The sequence below is a fragment of the Cyrtonyx montezumae genome, unplaced genomic scaffold (assembly GCF_038088225.1).
Source record: "Cyrtonyx montezumae isolate F1298 unplaced genomic scaffold, pur_monq_1.0 scaffold_9, whole genome shotgun sequence".
Taxonomy (NCBI): domain Eukaryota; kingdom Metazoa; phylum Chordata; class Aves; order Galliformes; family Odontophoridae; genus Cyrtonyx; species Cyrtonyx montezumae.
The window spans coordinates 5,765,904-5,792,924 of NW_027072100.1; the positions used below are offsets into that span (position 1 = coordinate 5,765,904).

At 54.8% G+C, this 27,021-nt stretch overlaps 5 protein-coding genes across 6 annotated transcripts in view; 1 reads left to right on the plus strand and 4 right to left on the minus strand.

Moving 5' to 3' along the window:
- RIMS4 (regulating synaptic membrane exocytosis 4) overlaps positions 1 to 8,773 on the plus strand; it is a 47,331-nt gene extending 38,558 nt beyond the window's left edge. Inside the window, exons 3-6 of the mRNA XM_065754563.1 lie at positions 82 to 194; positions 825 to 926; positions 1,183 to 1,322; positions 3,348 to 8,773. Of these exons, the coding sequence (XP_065610635.1) occupies positions 82 to 194; positions 825 to 926; positions 1,183 to 1,322; positions 3,348 to 3,566 (574 nt within the window). The 3' untranslated portion in view covers positions 3,567 to 8,773. The remainder of the gene's footprint in view (positions 1 to 81; positions 195 to 824; positions 927 to 1,182; positions 1,323 to 3,347) is intronic.
- Positions 1 to 27,021, minus strand: part of STK4 (serine/threonine kinase 4) — a 186,875-nt gene that overhangs the window by 125,955 nt on the left and 33,899 nt on the right. Inside the window, exon 1 of one of the 2 annotated variants that reach the window (XM_065754558.1) lies at positions 9,296 to 9,300. The exons of the other annotated variant lie outside the window; for it this stretch is intronic. The gene's annotated coding sequence lies outside the window, so the exon portion shown is untranslated. Of the gene's footprint in view, positions 1 to 9,295; positions 9,301 to 27,021 lie in introns of those variants that run through there. 2 annotated transcript variants of the gene reach the window in all.
- On the minus strand, positions 11,718 to 15,429 carry KCNK15 (potassium two pore domain channel subfamily K member 15). The gene is made up of 2 exons (XM_065754028.1): positions 15,147 to 15,429; positions 11,718 to 13,107 (listed from the first exon to the last, which is right to left on the minus strand). The coding sequence occupies exons 1-2, from the start codon at positions 15,427 to 15,429 to the stop codon at positions 12,194 to 12,196; spliced, it is 1,197 nt and encodes a 398-aa protein (XP_065610100.1). The 3' UTR covers positions 11,718 to 12,193.
- Positions 19,461 to 21,127, minus strand: LOC136060038 (P2Y purinoceptor 1-like). Its single transcript, XM_065754298.1, has one exon. The coding sequence runs from the start codon at positions 21,096 to 21,098 to the stop codon at positions 20,061 to 20,063; it is 1,038 nt and encodes a 345-aa protein (XP_065610370.1). The 5' UTR covers positions 21,099 to 21,127; the 3' UTR covers positions 19,461 to 20,060.
- Positions 23,257 to 26,392, minus strand: CCN5 (cellular communication network factor 5). The gene is made up of 5 exons (XM_065754062.1): positions 26,333 to 26,392; positions 24,491 to 24,698; positions 23,799 to 24,050; positions 23,496 to 23,674; positions 23,257 to 23,344 (listed from the first exon to the last, which is right to left on the minus strand). The coding sequence occupies exons 1-5, from the start codon at positions 26,390 to 26,392 to the stop codon at positions 23,336 to 23,338; spliced, it is 708 nt and encodes a 235-aa protein (XP_065610134.1). The 3' UTR covers positions 23,257 to 23,335.

Sequence of the window (27,021 nt, forward strand, 5' to 3'; positions counted from 1 at the left end):
ATGTATTAAATCAGGCTCTGTAGTTACCAAGTTGCTTTAAAATGCAAATTAACCACTTGCCAAAACCAATTCGTTTTGCAGCTTGAATTTCAGCGGAGTCCATCTGGCGTCTGCTGGGCAGTTCAGTGACTTCCTGGGCAGCATGGGCCCCGCACAGTTCGTTGGGCGTCAGACCTTGGCCACCACCTCGATGGGTAAGGAACGCCAAGATCTTAGGCAGCTTAAATTTAATATCGAGCAGACCACTCCTACAAGCCACCTAATAATGTGCCCAGCATCTGCTGCTCCACCACTCCTCCGCTCCATTTCTGTATGAAATCGAGTAAGCTTGGCTGCAAGATTTTGCTTATTGCTGCTAATGTGGCATTAGCAGGGGAGCACCCACACCGTGCTTTCCTCTCAGGTCTGAAAGGCACAGACTAAGTGAAATGTGGCTAAAATTCTGAAAATGCATCCCATGCCGTTTACGTGTCCAGACACAGAGCCCGCTGCTCTGTAAAGATGTTCTTATGGCACACTATGACTGCATTTAGCAGCCTGCAGCTCTAGGTATTCCAGCCTGGTAGAGATTGGAGGCTAGCTGCCACCAAAGGCTGTGAGACTGAGTCACCAGAGCTGTGTTAAGAGGCTGGAATTAGAGACTGTTTTTGAAAATGTGGGCTTGAGTCACTGCAGAGCTGCTCCAGAGTAAAGCAGGAGGAGATCAGGCACTTATGGCCTACAGTGTGGCACAGCTCATAGCAGGAATGACACAGTGGTTGTTTTGTTAGCCTGCAGATGGATTATTTAGAAAGCCTTCTATCTGTTCTGACATTTTTGTTTAGGGGATGTGGAAATTGGCTTGCAAGAGCGAAATGGGCAGCTAGAAGTGGATATCATTCAGGCTCGAGGACTCACACCAAAACCCGGCTCCAAAACACTGCCAGGTAGTATGCTTTGACTCCTCAAACACTGCAGTGAGCCCCAGCTTCCTGCATTGCCTGCAGAGAGGGGGATTGTTGATTCTGCTTGGCTTCTGTGAGAATGAGCAGTCTGTTTGTCATACTGAAAATAAGAGCAGTTGAGCAAAACAGTTCACTTTTTTAAATGCCTTCTTGAGAAATAGGAGACACAGCACTGTCTTTTTTAAGTTGAGCATTAAGATTTGTTTGTGTTTGACCATATTTGTTTTTCTTTTTCCAGCTGCTTACATCAAAGCTTACCTGTTAGAGAATGGCGTGTGCATTGCGAAGAAGAAGACAAAAGTGGCTCGCAAATCATTAGACCCTTTGTACAATCAGGTGTTACTGTTTCCTGAGAGCCCCCAGGGCAAAGTGTTACAGGTAAGGTGAATGCATCTCAGGTCTGCCCATCTTCCTTTTTCGTCTGTGCTGGAATATGCTATATCTGGCAAAGAATCTGGATGAGTAACATAGAGGAGGAAAAGCTAATGCTTTCACTGAACCAAATGCACTCTGTCTGAACATAACAAATGAAATGGAAAAGCTTTGCTTCGTACTCCAACTTTATTATTTGATACCATGCCAGGTAACGTGAATGCTTACCAGGAGAAGGTTTTTGTTTTGTTTCCACTCAGGAAATGAGTAATATCTAGATACTAAGCAGCCTTGCAGCAGAGGTTTCTTCTGTGTTTGTTCAGAGCACTCTGCTTTGGCCTTCACCCAGTCACATATCCTACCTGTTTCTACCTTTTTCTTTTACTACCATACATTTCCTGCCATACTCTCATTTTCAGTTCTGTATATGTGTTTCCAGGGCGAAGAGTGAATTCCTTTGTTAATCCATGCCTAAACAATTTCCATGCCATTAATCCTAGCTGAAATCCACTTTAAAGACTGGCATACAGTACAAAGCATAACATTTGTCTTCGTTTCACAGATGGGAGTAACATTTTTCAGGTAGTCTCCTAAAGAGTGTCCAAGGTGGGCTGGCAGAGCACAGCTGTCTCTAGAAGAGGTCTCATGGGTTATCCAGTACTGACTGTCCCAGACCACCATTTCACCATCCGTCACTCAGCTGTGGCTGAGGGGGTTCCCCTGAGTCTTTGCCTTGCCCTTTCTTTTACCAGTAGGCCTCAAACTGCTACTACACTGCTTTGCCACTTAGTGAGAAATGCTGCTGCCTTCCCATGGGCTGTGGTACAGCAGAAACTGAGAAGGAAGCAGTTGTGCTAAATGTTAGTATGTAGTCCTCTGTGAGCCTCCCACCTGGTCTAGCTGTGTCTTTGCCTTGGCAGCATCCCTGGTGCAGAAGGCAGGCCTGCTACAAGAGGTTGGAACTGCATCTGCCCCATTGCAGTTCTTCTGTCTCATGCCCTGCTCCATTTATGTCATTCCGTTTGTCTTAAGGAGCAGTTTCACTGTCTCACTGCAGCTTGCAGTGCCTCACTGGAACTTACTCAAAGAGAATAAAATTAGGAGCTCAGCTCAGCTGCTGTGCCACCAAACCAACTTTCTCCAAGCTCTTGCTCGTTCCCATGCTGACCCAAAGTGCTAATTTTTGGCTTTTCATTGGCATTCATTGTCTCTCCTACCTCGTTTTGCTGAGAACTGTAATGTTCTGGTTATTCAGAGCCTAGGGAAAGAAGGATTAGCCAGAGATCACCAGCCACCATCATAACCCATCATACTCATCATCTCCTCTTCAGAACTCGAACTTGCTGTGGAGTCATTCGTCACCTTTGTCTCGAGCCACGTAGGGCCGTTTGGTCTCGTGCAGATCTCCAGCATGTCTAAGCCCATGACCCTCACTGCATCTGTTGTTCCACCCACCGGTCTCCATCGTGTCACAAGTGTGATTCAGCCTTCCCTGCTCGACTGCCAGCTCTTTCATTAGACCTTCCTCTGCGTCTCCAAGCTTTTCTCGGCAGTCTGTTCTGTTTTCCCTGCATGCCACTTCAAGTGTGCCCCTTACGTCACCAGTCCCACTTGCCAGTGCTCAGCTCCTGCCCTTTGTCCAGGTGAGTAACCATGTCTCATTGCCATCTGCTGTGCATTACAAGGCTGAGTGCAGAAGTTAAGTTGTATACTTCTGCTGTGTTTGAGGCCACTTACTGTGCCAGGACCGGGTTGTGTAGTGGGTGTTGGAGCTGCAGCTCCGGGGATATGTTGTACATGTGCTTGGCCTACAGAAGAAGTCCTCCTGAAGAAAAGTGTTCATCCAGAGCTTCACATCAGCAGCAGCCTAGCCTATCCCTGTATAATGTAAACACTGCTGCTCTTCTTGGATTCTAGTAAAGTCCAGGGAAGCTGGATATGTAGGAGGAATAGAGAGATTGGTCAGACTGCTGCTTCCCCAGCAAGCACGCGATTTTGAGGATTAACTGTGCTCCCCTTCTTGTTCCTAAGGTGATCGTCTGGGGAAACTACGGCCGCATGGAGCGCAAGCACTTCATGGGAGTTGCAAGGGTCCTCCTGGAAGAACTGGATTTGTCAACTTTAGCAATTGGCTGGTACAAGCTCTTCCCAACCTCCTCCATGGTGGATCCCACTACGGGCCCGCTCCTGCGCCAGTCCTCACAGCTTTCCCTGGAGAGCACAGTGGGACCCTGCTGTGATAGGTCTTAGTGAGTAAGGAAGGGGGAACTGCTTTTGTTTTTTAAACATGCTGTCAAGGTTTTGTTTGCTGGAACTCTGACCTCAAGCGCAGTGCATGTTCAATCAGTTCTTGTGGAGCTGGAAGAGGAGGATAAGCCAGTGACCTTAGACAGAAGACAAGGGGGAGGGTGCTGTACCCTCTCTGTCGGAGGAGGAGGTGCCGTGGGGCATGAGTCCTAGTTGTCAAATTAGACATACACCTCTTGTTTCGCTTCTCTCGCTGTCATTCTTGGACCCTTGTTTCAGATCAGCATTAACTCTGGAAAGTTGCAGCGTTTGAAATTCTGGGGGGAGTAAGGAAGGTATTTTTCTTAACTGTGCATCTTCAAAATTTCTTAGGCAGATTCTTTCTCAAAGTACCTGAAAAATGCAGAGGCCAATATCTGACCTAGGAAGAGCAAGAGCAGAAAGGCTGAGAGGAAGCATGAGTTTTTCATAAGATCTTATTGAAAGAAAGAAAGCTGTAATTCTTTCTTTAGTATCAATTCCACATCACTGAGTCACGTTACCTGTAACAGTGTCATTGCTGTGTTTTCAAACTGTGCCAAATTACCAGCAAGTGTCTTTCCTGCGTTACTTGTGTAACACTGCTGATGAAGCATACTTGGTGGGAGAATAAGCGCCTGCTCACTCGGTTTGAACAGAGCTTGAGTTTAGCAGTCTAATTATCTGCAGTTTTGCTCAGAAAAAAGCCCACCAGACTGCTAGAGGTGGGAGCTGAGCATCAGGCTTGCAGCTTGAGGTACACTTTATTCCTTTGTGCCCTCACTTGTCGCTCTGCATCCTTCAGTCACGTCTTCTGTCTCCTGCTCTTCTTTCATCTCCTTTGTACCGGTACATATCTGCTGGAGATGCTGCCCTTCCTGTTGTGCTATTGACTGACCTGAAATGGGGCTGTTTTATTCTGCCACAGGAGAGTGAGATTTGTAGGGGGTGCAGAAGAAAGAAACTCGAGTCTGTCATCTGACAGGAAGGTGCTGAGAGCACATAACCTTCCTCGTGGAAAGAAGGTTGCTTTAGGCACTCTCAGCAATTGTCAAATGTCCTGAAAGAAGAGATGCTGTCCCCAGAGTACGGAGCAGTAGTGGGTGAGGAAGCTGAAGGCACAGTGGTCACAGCATGTATATTTCTTTTAAGTGCAGTGCTAACTGGAAAGGAGCCTTGTAGGTGAACCTGTGAAGCACATTCTCTGCCAGCAGAATCATGTGCTAGAGAAGGGCAAGCTAGATCCTTCAGACAATTAAAATCTCCTCTTTGAAGACGCTTCTTATCTAAAATAATAGAGAATCTCCAAAGATTTCTTGTTAATGGCTAGATTTTGTATTTCACAGTTCATAATGAGGATTTGGTGACTGCACGTTCAAAATCAGCTTTAGAGATGTTCAACTTTGTGATTTAAAAGTGAAGGTCCCATGTCAATGATGAGGAGTGGGCAGATCCTCGGCCTCTCACTGGGGCACACGGAGCATTTATTTCTGCATGCGGACCTCAGCTTTGTTAGAGTAAGAGCATGAGTGTAGGGTGGGTGGTGAGAGCAGTTGCTTTTGATCCAAGCTTGTCTGTGGCATTTTAAATCATTTTGAGATAAATTACTGAATAGATACAGAACAAATAGGCCTTATAATAATGTCTGCAAAAATGATAAGATATAAAGGAGAGGGAAGGCACAGAAGGGACATAGAATGAATAGGTTTTTAAGTGGCAAAAGCCTCAGCATTTCAGATAAATTTCTTAATTTCCTTGGTGAATTATGTCTCTGGCCTCTCACTAATTATTTTTTCTAATCGTATTAGACAATTTCTATATATTAGCTGAAGAAAGTTTGTTGCATGCTGGTCAAACTATGTTGTGGCGCTCATATTTTCTAAAGAAGCACATTTACTGTAATTCAAGTCAGCATCCTTTCCTCTTGGTATGTAGTGAGTACTAGGCAATATTGTACAATATGTGTATGAACTAGAATAGATTAGGTAGATTAGTGGTTTGTAGCACTGGATCTTATAATAACTACGTCTTCAAAAGGACCGTGGGGAACTCCGGGTACATTCCAAACCTGGTAACTGAGAAACAGGGCTTCTGTTCTGAGTGATGCTAACACCTCCTGCTGGAGATTGTTTGACATTATCTCTGGGTAACAGCCAATGGTTGTGTTTTTCCTCTGTCCAGTAAGGTGAGTGCAACATTGCAGTCTTTCATGTGGAGTACGAGACTATATATGCCCCCAAAAAAATAATCCCTCTGAAACATTATTTAATGACTGTCCATTGGAAAGCTCAGTTCCTCTGTGCCTGGCAAATAAATGTGTCTCTCAATCCCAGCCCTCTAAAAGCACCGCAAGGCGACCGGTGTAGCTAAAACTGAGACTCCTGAGCACTGAGGACTGTCTTCCATTTATTTGTAGCCATTCTAAAAGTTGGTTTTCAGGGAAAAACAAACAAACACACTTCCACTCTTGTTTTTATTAGCATCCCAAATTCTGAATTTTGAGCTCATTTTAACAGTCCTCTTTGGGCTGTTTGCTTCTGCCTTGTTCCCTTATGTTTGGAGGCACTTCCACGTTCTGTTTCTCCTCAGTAAGTGAAGGTTGCACCCTCTGGCTGCCAGGCACGCAGGGTCACGCAGTCTGTGTGCTACTCCTTCAATAGGCAGATGAGCTCGCAGGAGCAGGAGTGCCCACGGGTGTCAGGTCAGGCTGTCACATTGTACAGTACTGTCCAGTCTCAATTCTTGCTTCATTCATGCCCATGATTCCTGCACTGACCATGGCATATTGCAGTTAAAAAATGAAGTCCTAGCTTTCCATCAGTGTAAAGACTCCCAGTGTAGCATCCCAGGCAGACGTTGGGCTTGGAATGGCTCCTTTCCATAAAACCTAACCCCTTTGAATTTAAAACCTGCCAGTTTCTTTCTAAGGTGGTGTGATGTGCTGGTTGTGATTGCCAGGGTGCTCAGTTTGCTGTGGTGGCAAGCGGCTGAAAGCTGAGCTTCGGTCCCCTTAGTCCTCCTGGAGCTTTCTTCCTGTCCGAGCTGAGTGGTTAGTTATGATCACAGAGGGGAGCAGGAGGAGTCTTTTAACAAAACCAAAAATAAAAAAGCCATCATAGCATCTTTGATCTGTAAGTGCTGATGGGGGATGACACTGCGGTGAGATGAGTGTCTGCCCAGCACAGGCTTGGTTCCCTGCTCCTCACGTGTCAGGTGCTCCGTTCCAGAAGGAACAGGAAAGTTGCTGGCAGAAAAACAACGGAGAGCTGATCCCTGTTACCTCCATTACTGTTACTGCGGGTAGGAAGGGAGCCGTGGTGCTGAGCACACGTCTGAGGCAGAGCCATCTCTCCCCACATACCCCAGCACACCGGGGCCCCACGCACGGCTCTCGCTCCCTTGGCTGAGCACAGTGTGGCTGTGTTCCTTCAGCCAGCAGTGCGAGTTCTGCTGTTGCTTTCCCTTTGCCCCAGCATGGCTGGGATGCCATAGAGACAACACAAGATCCTCATTCTGCAGTGCAGCGTGGGGGTCCTCGTCCTCCTCCCGCATCCACGTGGGCAGGCGGAGCGAGGGCCCGGTGACTGTGTCAGTCAGCCAAGCACATCCTCACTTCTTGGCTGCAGATTGCTTCAGAGATTCCTGCAGAATGATTTGCTTTGGATGGCGATGTGTATTTAATGTTTCTAGCTACTGGATCCTTTATCGCTGTACTGTTGTAAATTTGCAGGTCTTCTGGAGTCAGAATATCAGGGCTCCTGTCCAGGGGCTGTTTTTAAGACGTTGAGGCAGTTAACAGAATCTCAACCTAAGCATGTTTAGTAATGTTTAGACAGCAAGACAACTTTTTTATGAGACTCATTTTAAGTTAGTTTATTACATGCTGTTAGTAATATTTTAAAACAGGAAAAATATTTTTCTTTAAAGACGACGTATGTTTTCTAAGGGATAGCATCACCTAGCCTTTTCAGACACGTTTAACGTTCTTGCTATGGAGTTTACTCATTCTTTTGATTTCTATGTTCCTCGTTCTATTTTATCACCCTTTTTCCAAAAGAAAAAGAGACGTTTGTAAATAAACACTGGCAAAGAGTCCTATAGGAAATTCTGTTCAAAACCGACCATAAAATTATTAGTGAGTGTTTGTCATCGTTCATTACATCTCAGCTACTACTCGAGCCTTTGTTGACAGAAATAATTGATGTTGTATTTTCGAGATGAAAACGACTTAGCTAGTTTTGTCATAATCCTGTACTCTGTATAAAAATCTTTTTATAAAGAAAGTCTAATAGGCGACCAAGCAATAATATATTCCATTCGGTGTGCACAGATTGTGACTTGCAGGCTGTAGTACATATTGTTGATACAGTTTATAATTGTCTTCAATCTTAATGACTTCACTTTTGGAAAAGGTCTGTATTAACTTAGTGGAAGTGGAGGTCGGGCTGTTGCCTTGTAGGAATATTCATCGTATAGACTTCTCTGTGAGTATATGTGCCCATTAACATGAAATCTCTCTTAGGTGAAGAACGAAGCAGCTGTAGGTGACTTCATACCGCAGAGTTTAAAAATAGTTTCAATATAAACTGAATGACTGTTTCAAGCACCCTGTTTTTCTTAGACTATTTAGTATTTGTAACTCAATGAGAACGGTTCCCACTGCCACTGTAGCCCTGATAAAGCAAAAAAGCCTTTGCACTCTGGGCCACATGAGTTCTGCCCGGCCGCTGCCTGTTTGCCTCAAGGTAGCAGGGGCAAGCTAAAGGGAGTTTATTTCGGAGCAGCAGATTGAACTGCTCTCGTTTAAAGGCTTTGTGGGTTGTTTTGTCCATTTCACAGATGGTATTTGTCCATTTTGTTAGAAAATTCCACCCAAGGCAGCAAGATTGCACCTTTGCAGAGGATCAGGGGGACTGATGTGAACGGGAGCGGGCTGCTCCGGGCCGTCCTGCAGGGAGCCAGCTGATGCTGAGCTCAGCAAAAGATTATTCCATGGTGGCAGGATCAGGATACTGGATTTTAAGTCAGCTCTGTCATTGTTGTGGAACCTAAAATAAAACAGCTTCAGAGCAGCATCCCGCTCAGTTGCTTGTGGCCCATCTTTGCATTGCTCTCGAGGTTGCCACCTGCCAGCTGTGCAGCCAGCAGGCCACGGGCTGAGAGGTGCTGGAGAGAAATAATTCACAGCTGATTGTGAAATTCTTGGAGGATAAAGGGCCATGTGAATGCAAAGTGCCATCAGCAGAGCAGTCCAGGGAAACACATGTATTGTCATAGGTGTCCGTGTGTGTGTGCAGCCACACTGCCCCTGCCTGCAGGTCACCTGGGGAGCCTGCCATGGCAGGGACTGTCCTGCACAGAGGACCTGGGGCAGCCCCAGCCACTCACCCACAGCAGTGGTGTCAGGCTCTGTCCCCAGGAGTCTCAGGCATTTCCCACAGCATGGACATCTCCTGCCCTCCCTTCCCTTTGGTAGCTGCTCTTGTCCTAGAGGAGAGGAATGGGAGAGCTTCTTGTAGCATTTGGTTCTTTGCACTTTAGCAGCCAAACATGAGGAGGAGCCAGCACCAGCCCTTTATGGAGCACCAGCAAACAGAGGCTGAGACCTAATGCTTTTCCCTTCATGCCTTGCCAGGAGCTGGGTTGGCAGCCAGTGCCACATGGTTAAACTCTGCTGAGCTGGGCCAGCGGGCAGCTTTGTGTTGGTGCAGCACGTCGGGCATCGTGCGGCCCCCAGCTCAGAGAGGTGGGGTCTTTGTCCTGCAGGAAGGATGCATGGGCACAGACTGTGGCAGGGCTGTGGGCAGGAGCACCCCAAGGTAGGACTTTAGGGCACACCTGCTTCTGGAGCCAGCTCACATGCTAATCCAGGGCTCGGTTTTTACAGTAGTCTGGGCACCATGAATTCAGATAGCTGCCCATAGGGCTCCAGCTCCCACTGAACGTGGGTCTATATATCTTGCAGCATTCTTTCCCTGGGGCTGTTGTTCCTTACCCCGTGCTGCTCCCTGGTCTCTCTTTTTGGTGATTCCATCTCTTGGACCTAAAGCTGATGCAGGTTTTATTTGGAGCAGATCTGTGGTGCATGCCCTTAGCTGCACAGTGCTGGGAGCTGCAGGTTGTTCTCTGGTTCAGGTGGCAATGGGACCCCAAAGGCCCCAGTACAGCACTACTGTGACCCTGCTGCCCACCCAGGGGACAAGTGTCCCAGCCACTTTTTGTGGCAGTGCTGAGCTCAGAGTGCAGGGTAGCTCCATGCCAAGTCTGCTTGGAGCTGGGGGTCTTCGCAGGCTCTTGGTGGCCCATGCCATACTGTGTAGAGCCAGCCAGGAGAAAGCAGAGATGGGAGGAGCTGCCTCTGTGCTGGCTTTGCTTTCTGCTGCTCCGTGTGTGGGTTCTCCCTTTCCTCTCGAGGCCTTACTCCAGCCCGCAGGCCCGAGGCTGCCCGGTGTCCATCCCATGCTTCTGGGCAGCCTGCAGAGCTGGCCTCTGCACAGGGACAGGGCTGTCCCCCCAGCATCCCCCTGCAGCGGGCTGCTGCCTCCATGTGCCCCCAGGGAAAGCTGCTTCCATTGGGTCTGACCTTTTTACATCATCAGTCGCTCCAGAAAACAACGATAGCTCTGCAGGGGCACCATGAGGTTGCTACTTCTCCTCTCACCTTCCTGCAGGAGTGGGGGCCTCTCCAAAGCATTTGGAGGTTTTTAATGCTGCCCACTGATCCCACAGAGCTGGAGGGGATGCTGGGGCGGGCAGTGCTGGCCCCACTCCTGCCCGGGGGCTTTGAGGTGTGGGGCTGCCTTGGGTGGAAGCGTGGGACACCGGCAGCGCGGTGCTGCGGCCGTGGGCGAAGGAGGGTTCTGCTGTACTTTATTCCTGTCTGTAGGTTTTATTCAGACAACATGTAATAATCGAGTGATTTACAATTCAGTGTTAAGCTAATGAAAACGTTGATAACGGTGACAATAAAAACCTTTTTTTTTTTTTCCTATGGTGTGTTGGATTATTTCGGTCTAAACTTCAGCCTTCTCTCTGTGCCTGAAGGAGATGCTGTGAGCTCAGCATGCTGCATCGCAGTGGTGCCCGTGCTCCTTCCTGCTGCTCCCAGCACAGGGGCTCTCTCTGAACCCACCCCAGTTTCAGTCCTGCATTCCTCTCTGCCATTCTTAGACATTATTTGTTTGTGGGCATCTCCACAGACAAATCTTTCCTGCAGGCAGAAGCCTTCTGCTCTTGCTATTGTTTTCTGTGGGGACCCTTCGTGGAAGAGTGATTTGGAAACCCTGGAGCAGAAGGTCCTGCTGGCAGAATAACTGCGCTGTGCCTCAGGATGCTGGGAGTTCGAAGAGCAGTGTGTGTTCAGAAGGGTGTGGGGACCTCTGGGGAAGAGCATCCCTAGGGGTAACACTGGGACTGCAGTCCTGGTTGCAGGAGGCATTGCAGAGTGCTGCTCCCCTCAGAGCTTTAGGGTTTTCTCATGCCTCCCAACACTTGTGTGGATTGGACACTAAGCAGCCAGTGACCTCCCCCAGGGATGTGCCAGCACATAGACATCCACAGCCCATCCTTGGCAAGGCAAGGGGAGCCCGGCAGTGCGCTGGGCTTTGGGTTCAGGCGTGTCTGCTCCTTTTTTGTGACAAACACTTCACCACCAGCAGCTGGGTTCACCTTTTATTAAACCTCCCAAAACAAAAAGGAGACTGCACACCCTGCCCTGAAGCCATCCCGACGCGGGCACTCTGCATGCCTTCCCTACCGCAGGCAAAATGGAGAGGAAAACCACACAAGAGGGGTTTTAGATAGAACCGAGTGAAAACATCTCTTTATTGGGGGAGAACAAAAAAGTGAAGCAGAGCTGCTCCCACTGCCAGAGCCCAGCCCTGCTCTGCTGCAGGGTGGGATGGGGCATGGAGCACCAGCTGGAAGCAGCCACCTTGCTGGGGCTCTTTGCTCGTGTCCTGATCTGGGCCTGACCCAGTGCAGGTGGCTGTATGGCTCAGGGAGGAGCTCGCTGCTGCTGAGCCCTCAGCACAGCCTGAGCTCACAGGTTTGGCTGCAGTTCTTCCCACCAAACTCAAGTCCTTGTGAGCGTGATGCTGTTGGCAGGTGGGTGCGTGGAGCTCAGCTCCAGGGCTTCTGAATCCCTCCCCCAGCCACACTGCTGTCAGCCAGGGGGCTGCAGCCCACCCCGGTTCCTGTCCTTGCATGGCACTGCCTCGTCTGCCCGGAACAGCCTGTGGGACATCCTCCGCCCCGCAGGACTTGTTAACGTGTGTTTGGCCATTGCTGTGCTCCTGGCAGAAGTACACAGCCTGAGTGGCAAGAGGCAGTGACCGTGGCTCAATGATCTTCGTTTAGAGAGCAGAGAGGTGGGAAAGCAAACCTACATCCTGCTGACAGGGCCAGATCCAAATGCTTGATCCTGCTTGGGAGGAAGGAAAACCAAACCGTGTAATCGGGACTTGTCTCCTGGCCAGAGGAGCAGTGCCACCTCCAGCCCCAAGGTCCCCCATGTAGGGCTGGCTGCCCGCTGGGAGGGAGGAACAGAAGAAACGAGAGAGGCCGGAGGGTCCTGATTCCTCCGTTAATTGTTCATCAGCACAACGAGGCTCCTAGATGGATTTCCTGCGCGGCCGCGGGTGCCGCGGGCACCGAGGGCTGCTGGATGACAGCGTGCTGCCCGGGGACGAGCCGCTGTGCCCCCGCGTGCTCAGCGATACCTCGTCGATCTTGTAGGAAACGGAGTTGTAGTAGACGGGGTTGGTGTGGCAGCTCAGGGTCTCGGGGTGGGAGGGCGCGGGGCTGCCGCACAGCGGGGCCCGGTAGCACAGGCAGGTGCAGAGGGCCGGCACCTTGCCCGCCGCGTTGGCCGACTGCCGCCGCTGCCGCTCCGCGTCCTCCTGCACCAGGGGGATCAGGTTCACCTGGCTCGTCCTGTCCTCCGCCGGCAGGAAGATGGCTTTGTTACTGCGGCCGTCCTCCTTGGCTGTGAGGTGGATGGCGTTGCGGGCTCTCCGGAGCGAGGCCCTCTCCTCGGCGTCGCGCCGCTCGTCTTCCGAGTTCATGGTGAGGAAGCGCAGCACCACGAGGTTGAGGAAGGCGCCGATGACCGTCAGCCCCACCAGGATGTACATGAAGCTGAACGCCACGTAGGGCGGCTTCTTCTGCAGCGCCTCGTTCTTCTGCAGGGCCACGAAGTCTCCGAAGCCGATGGTGGTCAGGGTGATGAAGCAGTAGTAGTAGGCATGGAAAAAAGTCCAGCCCTCAAAATAAGAGAAGGCGGCAGCCCCGATGCACAGGGTCCCCATGCAGGACAGAAAGCCCACCAAGACCATGTTCTCCATGGAGACGTTGGTTGTTCTCATGCCCAGACACTTCTTGATCTTCTTGAGCAGGAGCCGCACAACGGTGTTCATGCGCTCGCCCAGGCTCTGGAACATGACCAGCGTCAGGGGGATGCCCAGGATCGCATAGAACATGCAGAACACTTTGCCGGCGTCCGTGCCTGGGGCAGCGTGCCCGTAGCCTGCGTGGGGGAGGGAGAGAACCATAGGATCATTAATGTTGGAAAAGACCTCTAAGACCATCAAGTTCAACCGTCCATCTACCACCAGAATTGCCCACTGTGTGCATCGGTGCCACATCTCCACAGTTCCTGAACACCTCCAGGGACAGTGACTGCCCCACCTCCCAGGACAGCTGTGCCACTGCGTCACCGCTCTTTCTGATTAGAAGTTCCTCCTAGTTTCCAACCTGAACCACCACTGGCACAATCTGACACCATCACCTCTCATCCTGTCGCTCTTACGTGGGAGCAGAGGCCGACCCCCACCTCATGTACACAGTGATAACATCTCCCCTGAGCCTCCTCCACGCTGAGCCATCCCAGTTCCCTCAGCCACTCCGCGTAAGACCCCATTGTGCTCAGACCCCTCACAGCCCCACTGCCCCTCTCTGGCCCCCTCCAGACCCCAATGTCTGGTACTGAGGATCCCCCAGCTGAGCACAGCACTCGAGGTGCAGCCTCACCAGTGCTGAGCTCAGGGGGTCCCACGTGCAGCCACGTGTTTAAGCCCTGGAGCCGATCCTCCCATTCTCCTCAAATGCCTCTCAGAGATTTAATTTCTCCACCTCGCTCCACGTCCCAGCACTGTGACTCAGGAACACACACAGTTATACCATGAGGTGTAATGAGGAGCTCATCACCATCCTCCAGACCTGTGCCCACCTCAGTTACATGAACTGAACCGAAACCAGCGGCCTCCAACCAAACAGGGTGAGTAAGAGCCAGGCTGTGAGGAGTCATGCAGCATCGCTGCGTGGTGGCAGGGGAGGTGTCCAACCTTTCCTTTGGGTTTCTGTGATGACCTGCTGGTGCCAGAGGTGCCCATGTGAGGGGCCCTGTCCACAGCCCGGCCGTGCTCTGAGCTGAAGGGGTTCATCCCTAATTGCTGCATCTGTTAATAAACCCATGCAACCAAACCCAATAAACTGAAATCCCACATGGCACATGTTGTGGAATACAGAGCAGAAAACAGACTGCAATGGCAAAAAAATATATAACCAGATCCTAGTGTAATAACTGAGTGCAATTATCAGGTCCTGGGCTCCAAGATAGCACAGTGAGAACAATGAGGATGTAAATAAAACGATCCAGAAGAGCTGTTGTAGCCTAAGAGGTTCCTGAAAGAGCATATGACTGGTGCTTTCAAAATGACAAAGCTGCGTTAGAAAGCTACACAGCTACGTTAATGTTAGAACCGAGATTGATAGCACAGCCCGGCACAACGAGGGCTGGCATTGAGCAGTACGGCACCTGGGCTGGGATTATTTATCGCAGGGGGTGTGTGATAAGCGTGGCAACTGTTTGTCACAGCCAACGGAGGAATAATGTAAATGAAGCCATAAGCTGTCACGGGATGATGGGGGTTTTCATTGCAGCCATCCATCCCGCCGGGGCCGATGCCCAGCAGCCTCATCTCCCGGCCCCAGACCTCCCCGCGTGTCCGTGCCAGACACAATGAGTGCGGCCGGGCCGAGCTGCCCCGAGGGGGTGAGCCCTCAACCGCAGCCGGGGAAGGGCAGGACTTGGCCTCAGGGCTCTGCCTCTGAAGCACCGCTGCTGCCGTTCAGTTTAGTTTCACTCTATCGTGAAATAGCAGGCGGACCGAGACCGGGCCCCGGTGAGTGCGTACCCCTCGGGGCTCGACGCGGTGCCACCCCCCACCCGACCCGGTTGGCCCCGGTTTCCCTGCGGGTACCCGCGCTCGCGGGGCGAGACGCGGAGTTCGGGGCAGCCAAACCCGCCCGGCATCCCGACTACAGCAGCGGAGACGAGCATCGCCGCTCCCCGCCCCGCACCCGCCGTCTCCTGCAGCTCCCGGCCCCGCCTCGCTGGGACACCGCGCAAGTGGCGGTCCGGGGTCACCCCCCAAACCCTGTCCCCCACCCCCCACCCCACCGCGGGGTCCCGGCACCGGGGGCTGAGCGGGGCGGCTCCGCGCTGGGTCGCCCGGAGCGGTGCGGGGACGCGGGGACGGAGGCGTGCCGGGCTCCGGCACTCACCGATGGTGGTGATGACGGTGATGGCGAAGTAGAAGGAGCCGGCGAACTTCCACTGGCGCCCGGCGCGGTGCGGCTCGGCCTGCAGCACCAGCCGCTCCAGCTCCCGGTAATCGTCGGCGGAGAAGCGGTACTTCCTGCGCAGCTCCCCGCGCTTCTGCTCCAGCAGCCGCTTGCGGCCGCTCTCCGCCTCCGACTCCAGCGCATCGAAGACGGCTGCGCCCACCAGCAGGTAGGAGAAGATGCAGAGGATGAGCGCGGCCGTGCGCAGGTTCTGCCGCTTCATGGCGAGGCGCGGCCCCTCAGCCCCGGCTCCGCATGGCCCCGCCGCCCCCCGACGGCGCACCCCCCGCCCCCCGCCCGCTCCCCGCCTCCCTCCGCTTCACCGCGCTGCGGGGTCACGGCTGAGCCCCGCTCCTCTCTGCCCCGCTCCCTCCCTCCCTTCCCAGCCCGGGCTCCGTGCGCGCCGTTCGGGCTCGCTCCTCCCGCACCCCCGCCCGACGGCGGCAGCGCTGCGGGGGACGGCCGCCCCGGGATGCGCAGCATCGGCCGTGGCAGCAAAACGGGTCCTCCGAGCGCGGGCCCGGCGTCTCGGCTCCGGTTCCCCACGCGTTTGTGTAAGCCTCGGGTTTCGTGTTTTAAAAATAGAAAGACGCCTCTTCCGAGCTGCGCGTTGCGGGAGATGGGATCTCCTTCGAAAATGAACTGCGCCCATCTCGGCTGGGAGCGCTGCCGGGGCTCTGCGGGTCCGCTCTGGGCTCCGGCTCCGCCCCGATGCCGCAGCGCGTTACCCCGTGCGGGGCCGGGCGCACCGACGTGCTCTGCAGATGGGCACAGCACCCACCGTGTGCAGCTGCGGGACAGCGGTCAAGATCCACTCATCGGCAACAAGGGCAGGAGCGGTCCTGTGCTAAAACCTCTCGGTGACGAGCACAGTGTTAACCAACGCAGGGCTGTGTTTGGGTGTCTGAATGAAGGCAGTGCTGCTCTGCGGCCTCGTGCTCGTGTGTTTCTTTGCCTGCACACCGTGGGTGCACCAGGGCCGTGTCACGCTGCACACTCATCCCTCCTGCCTGCACAGAAGCCCCACGCTGCACAGCTCGGCCTTTGTCTTCGCTCTCGTTGCACTTGAGCAAGGGCACGTGGGACCCACAGGACGGGAGCAGGCAGTGCACTTCATCATCGATTTCCAGCAAGAAGTTGCATTTGGAGATTACACATCTCCTTTTTATTACACTGGGAGGCAGGGGGACAGCAGAGCTCTGCACATCAAGCACGAGCCCGGTGCTTGGGGTGTTTGCATCCTGGGGGCTGTGGACATAGTTGGCTGCGTGGCTTTCCCTGGGCTCTGGGGTATCCCTGTGCCTCCCACCCTGGGCTCTGCGATGTGGGAACCTGGCACCTGCATCCCACTGTGGATCCTGCCCGAAGCCCTGCCCGAATTCCCCAGCCCCGCTCCCCTGGAGCTCGTGCACGGAGCAGCCCCAGGCTGCCAGCGCTGCTGCTGTCAGTCTGTGACCACAAACTCTATTTTCAGCCTATTAAGTTTTTATGTGCTTGGAAAGCTGTCAGTTGAGCGCCAGCCAGGCACACAGCACCTGCCATAAAGCGCCTGGCTCTCTCCCAGCCCGGAGAGGTGCTGCTTTGATCTCGGCCGCTTTCATCGGCGCTTTTCTTTGTCTTGAGCACCTTGTCTTTAATCGTGAAAACAAGCTAAAACAATAACGTCCCTGCTGAATCGCTGCTGGGATTGTTTGCTGAGAAGCAGAGCATCCCGGCGTGGCCGGGGCTGAGGCTGGTGGCACTGGGATCAGCACATGAACACGGCCGTGCAGTGCTGCGTGCAGAGCGTGACCTGCTCCACTCTCACGGTGGGCTATGCTATAAATGAGCTCTCTGCCGCAGGCAGGGGAGGGGCAAAGGCTCTGGGAACGCATTGCAAATATGTCAGGATTTTCCCGAGGATGCCTCCGTCACAGCCTGATCCTGCAGTGGGGCTGGGAAGGGGAATGCTGCTGTCCTGCTGCTTTCGTTGTCCCCTACCCAGCGTGTGGGGTGCGCTGCAGAGATGCTCCCGCGGCTCTCGGCCGATGTGTGGTGGCTGAGCTGTGTCCTCGAGGCAGAGCACACGGCAGCACCACGGCCACAGCTGCTCTGCGGATCTCTGAGTTAGTGATGGGAATGGAATTAACACTGTGCTTTGGGGTGCCGGGCAAAGCGCCGGCTCAGAGCAGGAGGAGCAGCCTGGGGCTGCTCTGGGATGAGGAGTGCTTGGCTCATGTTGAGATGCTCTATTTGAGCGTCTCTGGGTGGGGGCTGAGGCACAGAGCTGTGCAGGTGAAGCTCTGGGTTACCCCAGGGCACCTCCTGCCCCACACAGGTCCCACGCTGCTCAGCATCCCCTATTTATAACCACACACACAGAGGAATAATGTGGGACCAACCAACAGCCTCACACAGCCACACTGAATGTCGTTCTATTTATACACTGTTTTCTTCTGAAGAAACTGTTTGTCTCCCAGATGCCAAAACACACTGCACAAAGGCTCAGAATTTTTCTTTTACAGAAATATTCACCCACAGCACCCAGTCCCACACACATTTACCATTTTTGCCCGGATCACCCGGGGTTAACTGCATGTACTATTGCTTTCCCAGCACAGCACATGTCCTTGGGAAATCAGATGAGCTGGCAGGTCTGCTCCCCCTGCACCCAGAGGTAGTGGGACAGTGAAACTGCTTTGCTGCAGAAATAAATGCCTCTCACTGCACTCAGGGATGCTGCGACCTTTCAGCAGTGACCTGCAGGACTCAGCCCTTTCTGTGCACACTGCAGCTCCCACCACACTGCAGGAGATGCTCGCAAAGCCCCCAACCCCACATCCTCTGCTGGAGGCCTCTGGTTTTGCTGCTGCTGACAGCAACTTGCTCTTTCATAGCATTCTGGATGCCAAGCAGAACAGTTTTGCATTCTAGGGAAGAGAAATGGTCACACATCTGTACATCTCTGTCTGTCACATTGGTCCCCTGTGGGGCAGCAGCTGCTCCATGCATGGGGAGGAGCCTGGAGCAAGGGCAGCAGGAAGGGGCTGCTTTACTGCTCCATCACACAGCTGCAAGAGCTGGGCAGGCTCATGTGCCAGTGGTTGTCCTTAATTACATGCACAGCTAATTAAGGGAAGGAACTTGGCCGGGTTTGAGGAGGGTTTTTTTTCAGCTTGCATAGAGAATGGTGCTGCCTGAGGACTGGGAGGGCTGTGAAGCAAAAGGTGCTACCCAGCCCCACAGCTGTGGTTGCAGCATGCAGATCCCAATGGCTTCTGGTGCTGTGACTGACGTGGGATGTGGAACAATGAGGTGCCACAGCTCCTGGGCTCCGGGCTGCTTTGTGGCATGCAGATCTCTAACTCACCCTTAACAGTGGTGTGGGGGCAGTGGGTGAGAGCTGGGCATGTGGAGGGGAGCAGAGCTGGTGTTTGCCCCTGCTCCTTCCCCCAGGCCAGCCGGCTCCTGTGCTGCCACCAAGCTCTAGGAGAAGCCAGAGGAGCACAAGTGAAAGTGTTTATTTGCACCTCAGATGCATTAGCTCTGTGTGATTGCCACTGTGGCCTCCACAGAGCAGTGAGGTCAGACAGTGTGAGCAGCAGTTGGTTGGTACGGGTCAGGCTTTGCTCCAGCTGCAGCCTTCGTGGGGCCGTGCTCTCCAGGGACGGTGCAGCTCTAACTCATGTGCCCTTTTCAAAATCCTCTGCTCTGAATCTCACTGCTCCGTTCACACGTCCCAGCCACTCATGGTGGGGAGAACCAAAAGCAAAAAGCAAAGCGCTGCTCAGGAGCTGTGGGGTAAATAACTCCCAAGGATGGTACTCCACAAAGAGATAGTATAGAGGATGGTATATTTTAAGTAGTTCTATATAAACAGTATACAAATAATACAAAAAAGATGGCTCACCTTTAGGATGACAGGGCTCACAGGGGACTCCACATGAGAGGGATCTCCAAGAAGAGATCCTTCCCCAGTGGTGGTCAGCCCTTAAATGGGGTTTGGGAGAGGTGGAACCAGGCTCCACCCCTTCCACTCACACAGGTATATCACCTTCACCTGTGGCCCCATGGCTGACTCGGTGCTCACCTCAGGTGACCAATCAGTGGTTCAGGCTGTGATTCAGCAGTTCCCATACAGGAGCTGCTGCTGCTGCTCCCCCTGCTGCAGGAGTGTCCCGGCATCCACAGATGCTGGCCCACGTCCTGCCCTGGCAGCTCACCACACCTCTGCACAACTTCAGCCAGCACTGCTTCTCTGCAGGTAGCATTTGTAAGAGATGCGTCTCGTGTTAATGCTGTTGTGTGGCTGAATGCTGGAGAGCTGCTGCCCCCCCTCTCCCCCCTCCCAAGTGGCTCAGAGCTCTCTGGGGCAGCACCCGGTTCAGGCCACTGCAGTCATTTGCCTTGTAAATTAGAACAAAACCCTGAGAAACTTTAAGATGCTGGTTTGTTGGTTATACGCTCTTCCAGAAGAGAGTATAATGCTAAAATGCTTCTTTCTCCTGCAAAGGAGGCAGGCAGCAGTAGATAAGCCAGATCCCCAAGCAGCTCAGCCTCCAGAAGCAACCAACACCACCGCAGGCACAGTTTAGTCATATTTAAACCAAGCTATGTTAGCGAGTGTTTCCATTTCTATCACACTTCCCCCTGCAAACTCCCCCTCTCCACCATCCTGCAATGCAGCTGCTCACTGCCCTGCTGCTTGCTCTGCTCTACACCCCGAGCCCAGCCTGCTCCCTGCTGCCCGCGGTCCCATCTGTCCCAGGCGCTGTGCTGGAGCTGAGGACTGCAGTCTGATCTCACCACAAGCCGTGTGTCAGGTGGGGAGGGCTCGAGCTGATGTGTGCAGCTGTCAGAGAGGTGCTGCGCTGATCAGAGCTGCTCGGAAGCCTCCTGCTCCCCGAGGATGGTGCTGCTCCTTGTCTCGTGGGCTTGGTTAGAGGATTCCCATCTGAAGAGGGATCCCAGGGTATCCGTGGCCCTTCGGTGGATGTTCCTCATGCGCGACATGCAGTCCTTGCTGGTCATGACATAGAGCAGGGGGTTGAGCGCGCTGTTGAAGCTGGCCAGGCCCCTGGTCACCTGGTAGGAGATGTAGATGTCCTTCATGGCCTGTGTGCAGGACCCCCGCTGCTGCCAGGCTCGGGACAGCAAGTTGAGGTTCCTGAAGATGTGGTAGGGCAGGAAGCAGACGGAGAAGAGGACCATGACGAGCACCACCAGCCTGATGCTGCTCCTCCTGAGGCCGGGCTCCACCGTGTCACTCCTGCACAGCACCACCACCACGTGGCAGTAGCACCCGATGATGATGAGGAAGGGGATGACGAACCCCGTCACGGCGACGGCAGCGGTGTAGGGTACGTATGCCCCCAGGCTTTCGTCCCCCGTCGTGTCGTGGCACCGCGTCCCCGTGGGGTCCATCTTGCTGAAAGCGAAGTCGGGGCCCACCTGCACCATGACCCACAGCCACACGGCCGCGCTGAGCCTGCCCGCAGACATGGCAGCCTGGCAGCGGCCCCGCGCCCGCAGCGGGTGCACAATGCCCAGGTAGCGGTGCAGGCTGATGCAGGTGAGGAAACCGATGCTGGCATACAGGTTGAGGTGGAAGAGCCCGCGGGTGAGGCGGCACCAGCCCTGCCCAAAGGCCCAGACACGGCCGTGCAGGTAATAGCTGACGAGGAAGGGCAGCGTGCAGACGTACAGCAGGTCGGCCAGGCCCAGGTGTCCCACCAGCAGGCTGAGCGGGCTGCGGGGGCCAGAGTGCAGCTGCCACAGCCCCAGCACGTTCCCCAGCAGCCCCAGCGGGGTCACCAGCAGGTACACGGCGGGCAGGAAGCGCTGCGCGAAGGCGGCGTCCACGGGGCACGGGGCCACGCTGCTGTTGTCCCAGAGCGGAGCGTTGGCGGCCATTGGGCGCTGGAGGAGATGAGGAGGAGATGAGGAGGAGATGAGGTGGCGGTGTCTGAGAGATCAGGGTCCAACCCCAGGGCTGGGGATGTGGGATGTGGGGCTCCGGGAGGAGCTGGCAGCCCCTGCTGAAGAACTGCGAGCAGGGCACCAGGGCTCCAGCTATTTCTGGTGGTGCTGGGAGGGGCGGGAGGAAGGCATGCACTCTGGGCGGTGTGGGTGGGAGAGCTCACAGCTCGCTGCCGCTCTGCTCGCTGCGTCCCGTCCCCAGGGAGCAGCACTGGGATGCTTGCACCCTGCACCCAGCTCCCACCCTGCAGCTCGGCACTCAGACCATGTATTGACCATTTGTTACTGAGCACCACGTTCTTGTGCTCAGGGAGGTGTGTGAAAATGTTCTGCTTTCACGAGGGGTTCATTAGCCCTCCCCCAGCCAGCTCCATGCGTTTAACCACTGTCACTGGTGAGGATGGGTGGAAAAAATGAATTCCAATGCGTGGTGTTTGCTCACGCAGCAGTGCACAGTTTCTCTGTCGATTGTCACACGTGATTGCTGAGAAACGAACCGTGGTCTGCCACTCTTGTGTGCTGCTGTGTGTACGGATGTGGCTCTGAGCTTTGGGGCTTCCCATGATTGTCTGTGGGTGTGCGGTGCTTATCTGACCCCTCGCAGCAGAGCACGGAGCCAGGGCTGCAGGAAGCACTGAGCACCCAGGCAGCACGGCTCAGAGGGAGCAGATGCTGTGCAGCTCATGGCTGAACTGACAGTCAGTTTCCCTTTACCCTCAGGCAAAAGCAACTCCGATTCGTTTGGAGTCATTAAGTCATTATTTCGATGCTTGCTGCCGAGTGAATCACAGCCCCAAGAAGAGCAGGCAGAGAGGGGTGCAGTCATGAACTCAACATGCCATCCTGTTTGAGGCAAGGATGGCAGATTGCTGCTGGAAAAGGGACCTTTAGGATTTCACCACCAGCACGGGGTGGTTGGGACGGGCCGAGCAGACGTAGGGTCCACACCCCTGCACACTCAAACCAGAACTACCTCAAACCCAGGATGTTTGCTACACTGCTCGTGCCTTACCCGTGTCAAGAGGAACTTTGTGGGTTTTAAGGTCTCCATGAGCCTCGTGTCACTGCTGTTTTTGTCACAGCCACCGCAGAGGCAGAAAAGCCAACAGTGCCAGGCCCCTCCTGCCACGTGCTGCCTGCCAGGGGGATCCTGCGTCCCCTCTGTGCCACTGAATGAATGGTTGGTGTCAGTAAATACCTCCCTCTGTAAACAATGTATTGCCGCGTGAGCAGTGAGACTTTTTATATATATTTGTAATTTCTCCTTAACTTTATTTCCCCCCCCCCAAGAGGTGACAGAGCCCTTTGCACTGCTTTATTTCCAGCAGCTGCTGGGCCCTGCTGCTGGCCGAGGGGCAGTGCGTGCTGACACGCCGCGGTCACGCCGCGATGCGCAGTCTCTGTCCCCGCTCTCCACCCTTCTCGCCCCGCTCTGCGCATCGCTCCGCGGCCATAAGAGGGCATTTGGGTTTCGTTTCTGAACGGCCCCGAAGGGTTCATCGCGGCTCCAGCCCAGTCGGGCTCATCGCTGCCGTGTGTTTTCCCGTCTCCTGTTTTTGGGGTATGTGCTTGGATGCGGGGTGGTATGTCTGGTGCCTCCTCCGTCTGAGCTGCTCGCTGCCAAACCGCCGGGCTTTGGAGAGCAGGCGGAGCCGGGAGCTGTCTGTTCGTCCCGGAGGGGCGTGGGGAGGGTGAACGGGAGCTGCTGCCAGGAGGACACCTCTGTCGGTGTCCAGGCGTGGTGGGACAGCGAGCCCCCGGCCCCAGCGTGGGGGGCACGGGGCGTCCCGCTGGTGGTGTGATTCTGCAGGGCAGAGCTGTGTGTGTGGTGCTTGGCACAGCTGCATCTCCCGGCCCTCTCCAAAAGCTGGGAAAGGCGCACGTCCCCTTTACCCAGGTGGGTTTGTGCGTGCGGCAGCGCTTCCCCATCCTATACAATTGGGGGGTGCTGCCCAGCAACCCTACCCGGGGCAGCAGAGTGCACAGGTGTGTTGTAGGGATCTTGTTCTCTATTTCCACCCTCCTCTGCAGCTGAAGTCCATCGGTTCTCCCCCAGATTCCCTAGGGAAGTGTCTTCCATTTCCTCCAAAACCATGGATATGTGACAGCCTCTGTGCCAGGACATTGGCTCTGGGATGCAACCAGGGTGGGCACGGCTGCAAACACCCTCCTCATCCCCTCTGGAAAGGCAAAGTAGAGCGATGTGGGGACAGTGGGTGCTGGAGGAGCTCATGGCCCGGGGGCTGATGGGGCGTGCAGGGAGTGTTGGCTGGGACGTGCCATTCCCACTCCAAGCTGCTGCCTGGAGGTGCTGGCATTGCCGTGGCTTACCGCAGGGGATGCTGCCGGCAGAGCCGGGCAGGGCCTGAGCACGCAGAGCCGCCGCTGTGCCTCCAGGCGGCAGGAGCGGTTCTGGTTGGAGACGCGGGTGGAGAAGCCCACGCCGCAGGTGGCCGAGCAGGCGCTCCACTCTGTGCCCCACGGCTGGCAGGGGTACGGCACCGCAGGGGCTGGATGGAAACAGAGGAGGGGAGAACGGGGGTGGAGCCCAGTGCTGCCTTCCGTGCCCTGTGTCACAGAGAGGGGCAGTGAGGGGTCTCCTGTTGGAACTCACTGCCACATCCCATCTCCTACCTGCCCCAGAGCTCTGCAGGACGTGCCGCTCTCCAGCCTCGCAGACCCACTCGGGGCAGCACTTCCCTGGGACCTCCACGCGTCGTGGGTAGGGGCAGTCCGGGGTGGGCAGGCGGATATCCTCCTGGCAGAGCGGGACGCAGGTGAAGCCCCCATCCAGGCAGCGGCACTGCAGCTTGCAGCTGGGCTGGAACACCTCCCCATCGCGGTACAGCCGCCCGTTCACCTCACAGCCCTCCTCATTGTCTTCAACTGCAACAACAGTGGGGAGCCATGGGGCGAGGGGGCAGAGAGTGGGGGTGGCAGAGGGGATAACTGGTGGTGAGTGGGAGCTGCCACGAGGAGGGGGAACTGGACAGTCACGAGGGCATAGGGAGGCATGAGGCTTGCCCAACCTCCCCTTCCCTGCCTCCTACATCTCTAGGTGGTGATAAACCCACTGCCCTCCAGTCCTGTCCATGCCTCTCAGGGCTTTCAAACTTGAAAATCTCTATGCTTTCCGGCATCTCTCCAGCCCAGCAGCATCCCTGGAAACCCTGGGCCCATCCCACTCAAACCAACCCAAAAACCCAGCCAGCAACTGGTGTTAGAATTGGCGTGAGCAGCAACACAGCCCTGCAGCCAGCTGTGTGCATCGTCCTCAGCAGAGCAGCTCTTGGAGCTGTGTCCAGGTCACCAGCCGTGGTGCTCACAGTTGCAGGTGCCTCCTGTCCCTGCGCTGTAGTCACACACGAGCCCCTGGCTGCGGTCACAGACATGCAGGAAGTCGCAGGGCTCTCCCAGGCGCCGGGCACAGACCCTGCAGCAGCCACAGCCATCCAGGACCAGGGGGGACCCGCGGGGGCAGCGGGGCAGCACATGAGGGCAGTAGCACGGCCACCGGCACAGCTGGGAGTACACCTGGGGGGACAAAGCATCACAGGTTTGAGCCAGATATGGCAGCTGTTGCACTGGGACAGACTCTGAAGCTCAACCTTGGTTGGGTGGAGACAGATTGCTGGCTCTGCCCACCCATGGGAACATGGCAGTGCTGCTGGGAAAGCTGTCGGCTTCTTAGGGAGTGATTGCACAGCGTGATGGGCTCCCATGGGAACCAGGAGAATCAGGGATGCTCTGCAGGATGGGGTCTGACACGCACTGCTGCTGTGAGAGCAGGATGAGGTGGGGCTGGGAAGTGAGCATCCTCACACTGGGGTTCACCAGGTGGTGCTGGCAGCCCCACGTGGCAGCTGGTGCACAGTCAGGGATGCAGCTTCCCAGGGGCTGCGTGCACATGGCGAGGGCATGGCTCCTCCCCAGCACCTTGCTGTGAGCACATCTCTCATTTGTGCCAAGAAATGGCACAACACATTTGCAGGGGAGAACTGAAGCCTGACGAAGCTCCCTGCTGTCCCCTCTGCTATAGCTGCCTCCTCCCCTGCCCTTCCTTCAGCAGCCCCTGCCAACCTGCTCCCCACGGCGGTGTGCCCGCCCTGTGGGTTGTTCTCCTGGGCTGTGCCTGAAGGAGTTGCCCCAGGTGGGCAGCACTGTGTCCACAGCTGTTCTGCATGCACCATTACCCTCGCACACCCGACACGGATGGCTGCTGGGGCTGCTGCATGTGGGGTCTGAAGCCAAACAACTTAGATCTGTGGTTTGCCTGTGCTGCTCTGCACAATGCAGGTATGCGTGCAGCCCTACCAGCATGTGACAGGTGAAATCTATCCAAAAAGGGGCTGGGGCAACCCCTGCCTTGTTCTGGTCCTCTCAGTGAGCAGAGCCTCACCACTGATGGTGGTGGCCAGGCTCAGGCTGGTGGCTCTCCAGAGCTCACTGAGCTTTCCTGTCCAGGAGCTGCTCATCTGTCACAGCTCACCCAGGAGCCAAGTGCATTTTTCATCTTTCAGGTTTCTATTACAGATCGATGTTTCAGAAGGATTGGCCCAGCCACCTCTATTAATCCATTTCCCCACGCTCCCTGCAATTAACTTGTCATTAGATGACAACGTGGCTCCTGTTGGAGATCTGAAGTGCCTGGGAAAGCAGTCCAGCAGGCACAAGACTGTTCTGATGTCCCTGCTTGCAGTCTGGCTTGGGATTCAAGCAGCAATTACAAGAATTTGGAGCTGACATACCCAAACATTTTTCAAAACTCTGCACAGGGAGCCGTGTCATGCAGAATCCAAGGGAAAAAAGTCAAACCACTGGAACAGCCCTGATATATTGGATGCTTTGTGAGAGCATCCTGGGGTGGGGGAGAGCTGAGTAGCCCTGGGGATGGTGCTCTCTGCATGGAGCCTGCAGGAGCTGTGGGATGGCTGCAGGGCCAGGAGAGAAAACAGAGCATGTTGTTGCATCAAAGAGGCCTTTGGTCCACGAGGATCAAGACCATGCTGCTTCCTTGGAACTCTCTCCCAGGCAGAGCTCAGCAGACATACAGCTGTCTGCCAGCTGTCAGCGTTATGGCAGCACTGCAGCCTCCCTGTATTCCCGTATTGGGAATCCTGATGCTGCCCTGAGCAAGCCTGAAGACATCCCATGCCCCAACTCCTTACCTTGGAGAGGATGCAGAGCAGGGAGAGGATGAGGAGCTGCTTCTCCAGCCGGAGCCTCATGTTTGCAGGCTTTAAAGCCCTGAGTGGATCCCGCTGGTGTTTATACTCTCCCTGTTCTGATGTCACTCCCAGGCTCCAATATAAACAGGAGTAGGTTTGGACGAGCCTCAAGATTTGCTTTCTTTTTTTTCCAGCCCACATTCCAGCTGACATTTCCACTCCCTTCAAGGTGAGAGTGTGCTGTCTGCCAGGAGAGCAAGAAAAGGGAAGGGACAAGGGACACGTCCCCAATGGCATGGGCATGGCAGAGGGGGCTGCTGAGCATGTGCTGCCAGGCAGAGCCAGCACCTCTCTGCTGGGCTGTGAATGGGCTGGGGTGGCTGTTCCCCTGACACGCAACCTGGGACATTGCCAAGACCAAGCAGGGCTGGGAACCCAACCCCATGTTTAACACTGCCCCAGGACACGGTTATGGGAGAGGGGTGCATTGCCCACGCTTCACAGAACCCCAAGGCCAAGGGCAGGATGCCGCCCCAATGCTGCGATGGATTTACTTTCGATTGCTAGCGTGTAGAACTGGCCAGGCAAGCTCTGCAGGTGCTGAAAGTGCTCTTCTTTTCTTGGCTCCTCTGGCACAGCAAGAGCAGGAAAGCAATGTGCAGCTCCGAGCAGGACAGCACGCGTGCAGA

Coding starts and splice junctions, on each gene's coding strand:
- KCNK15 (XM_065754028.1), bottom strand. CDS start 15,429: ATGAAGCGGCAGAACCTGCGCACGGCCGCGCTCATCCTCTGCATCTTC. Junction 13,108..15,146: donor CACCGTCATCACCACCATCG/GTGAGTGCCGGA, acceptor TCCCCCACGCAG/GCTACGGGCACGCTGCCCCA.
- CCN5 (XM_065754062.1), bottom strand. CDS start 26,392: ATGAGGCTCCGGCTGGAGAAGCAGCTCCTCATCCTCTCCCTGCTCTGC. Junction 24,699..26,332: donor TGCTCTGCATCCTCTCCAAG/GTAAGGAGTTGG, acceptor TTGTCCCCCCAG/GTGTACTCCCAGCTGTGCCG. Junction 23,675..23,798: donor CCTGCAGAGCTCTGGGGCAG/GTAGGAGATGGG, acceptor GTTTCCATCCAG/CCCCTGCGGTGCCGTACCCC.
- LOC136060038 (XM_065754298.1), bottom strand. CDS start 21,098: ATGGCCGCCAACGCTCCGCTCTGGGACAACAGCAGCGTGGCCCCGTGC.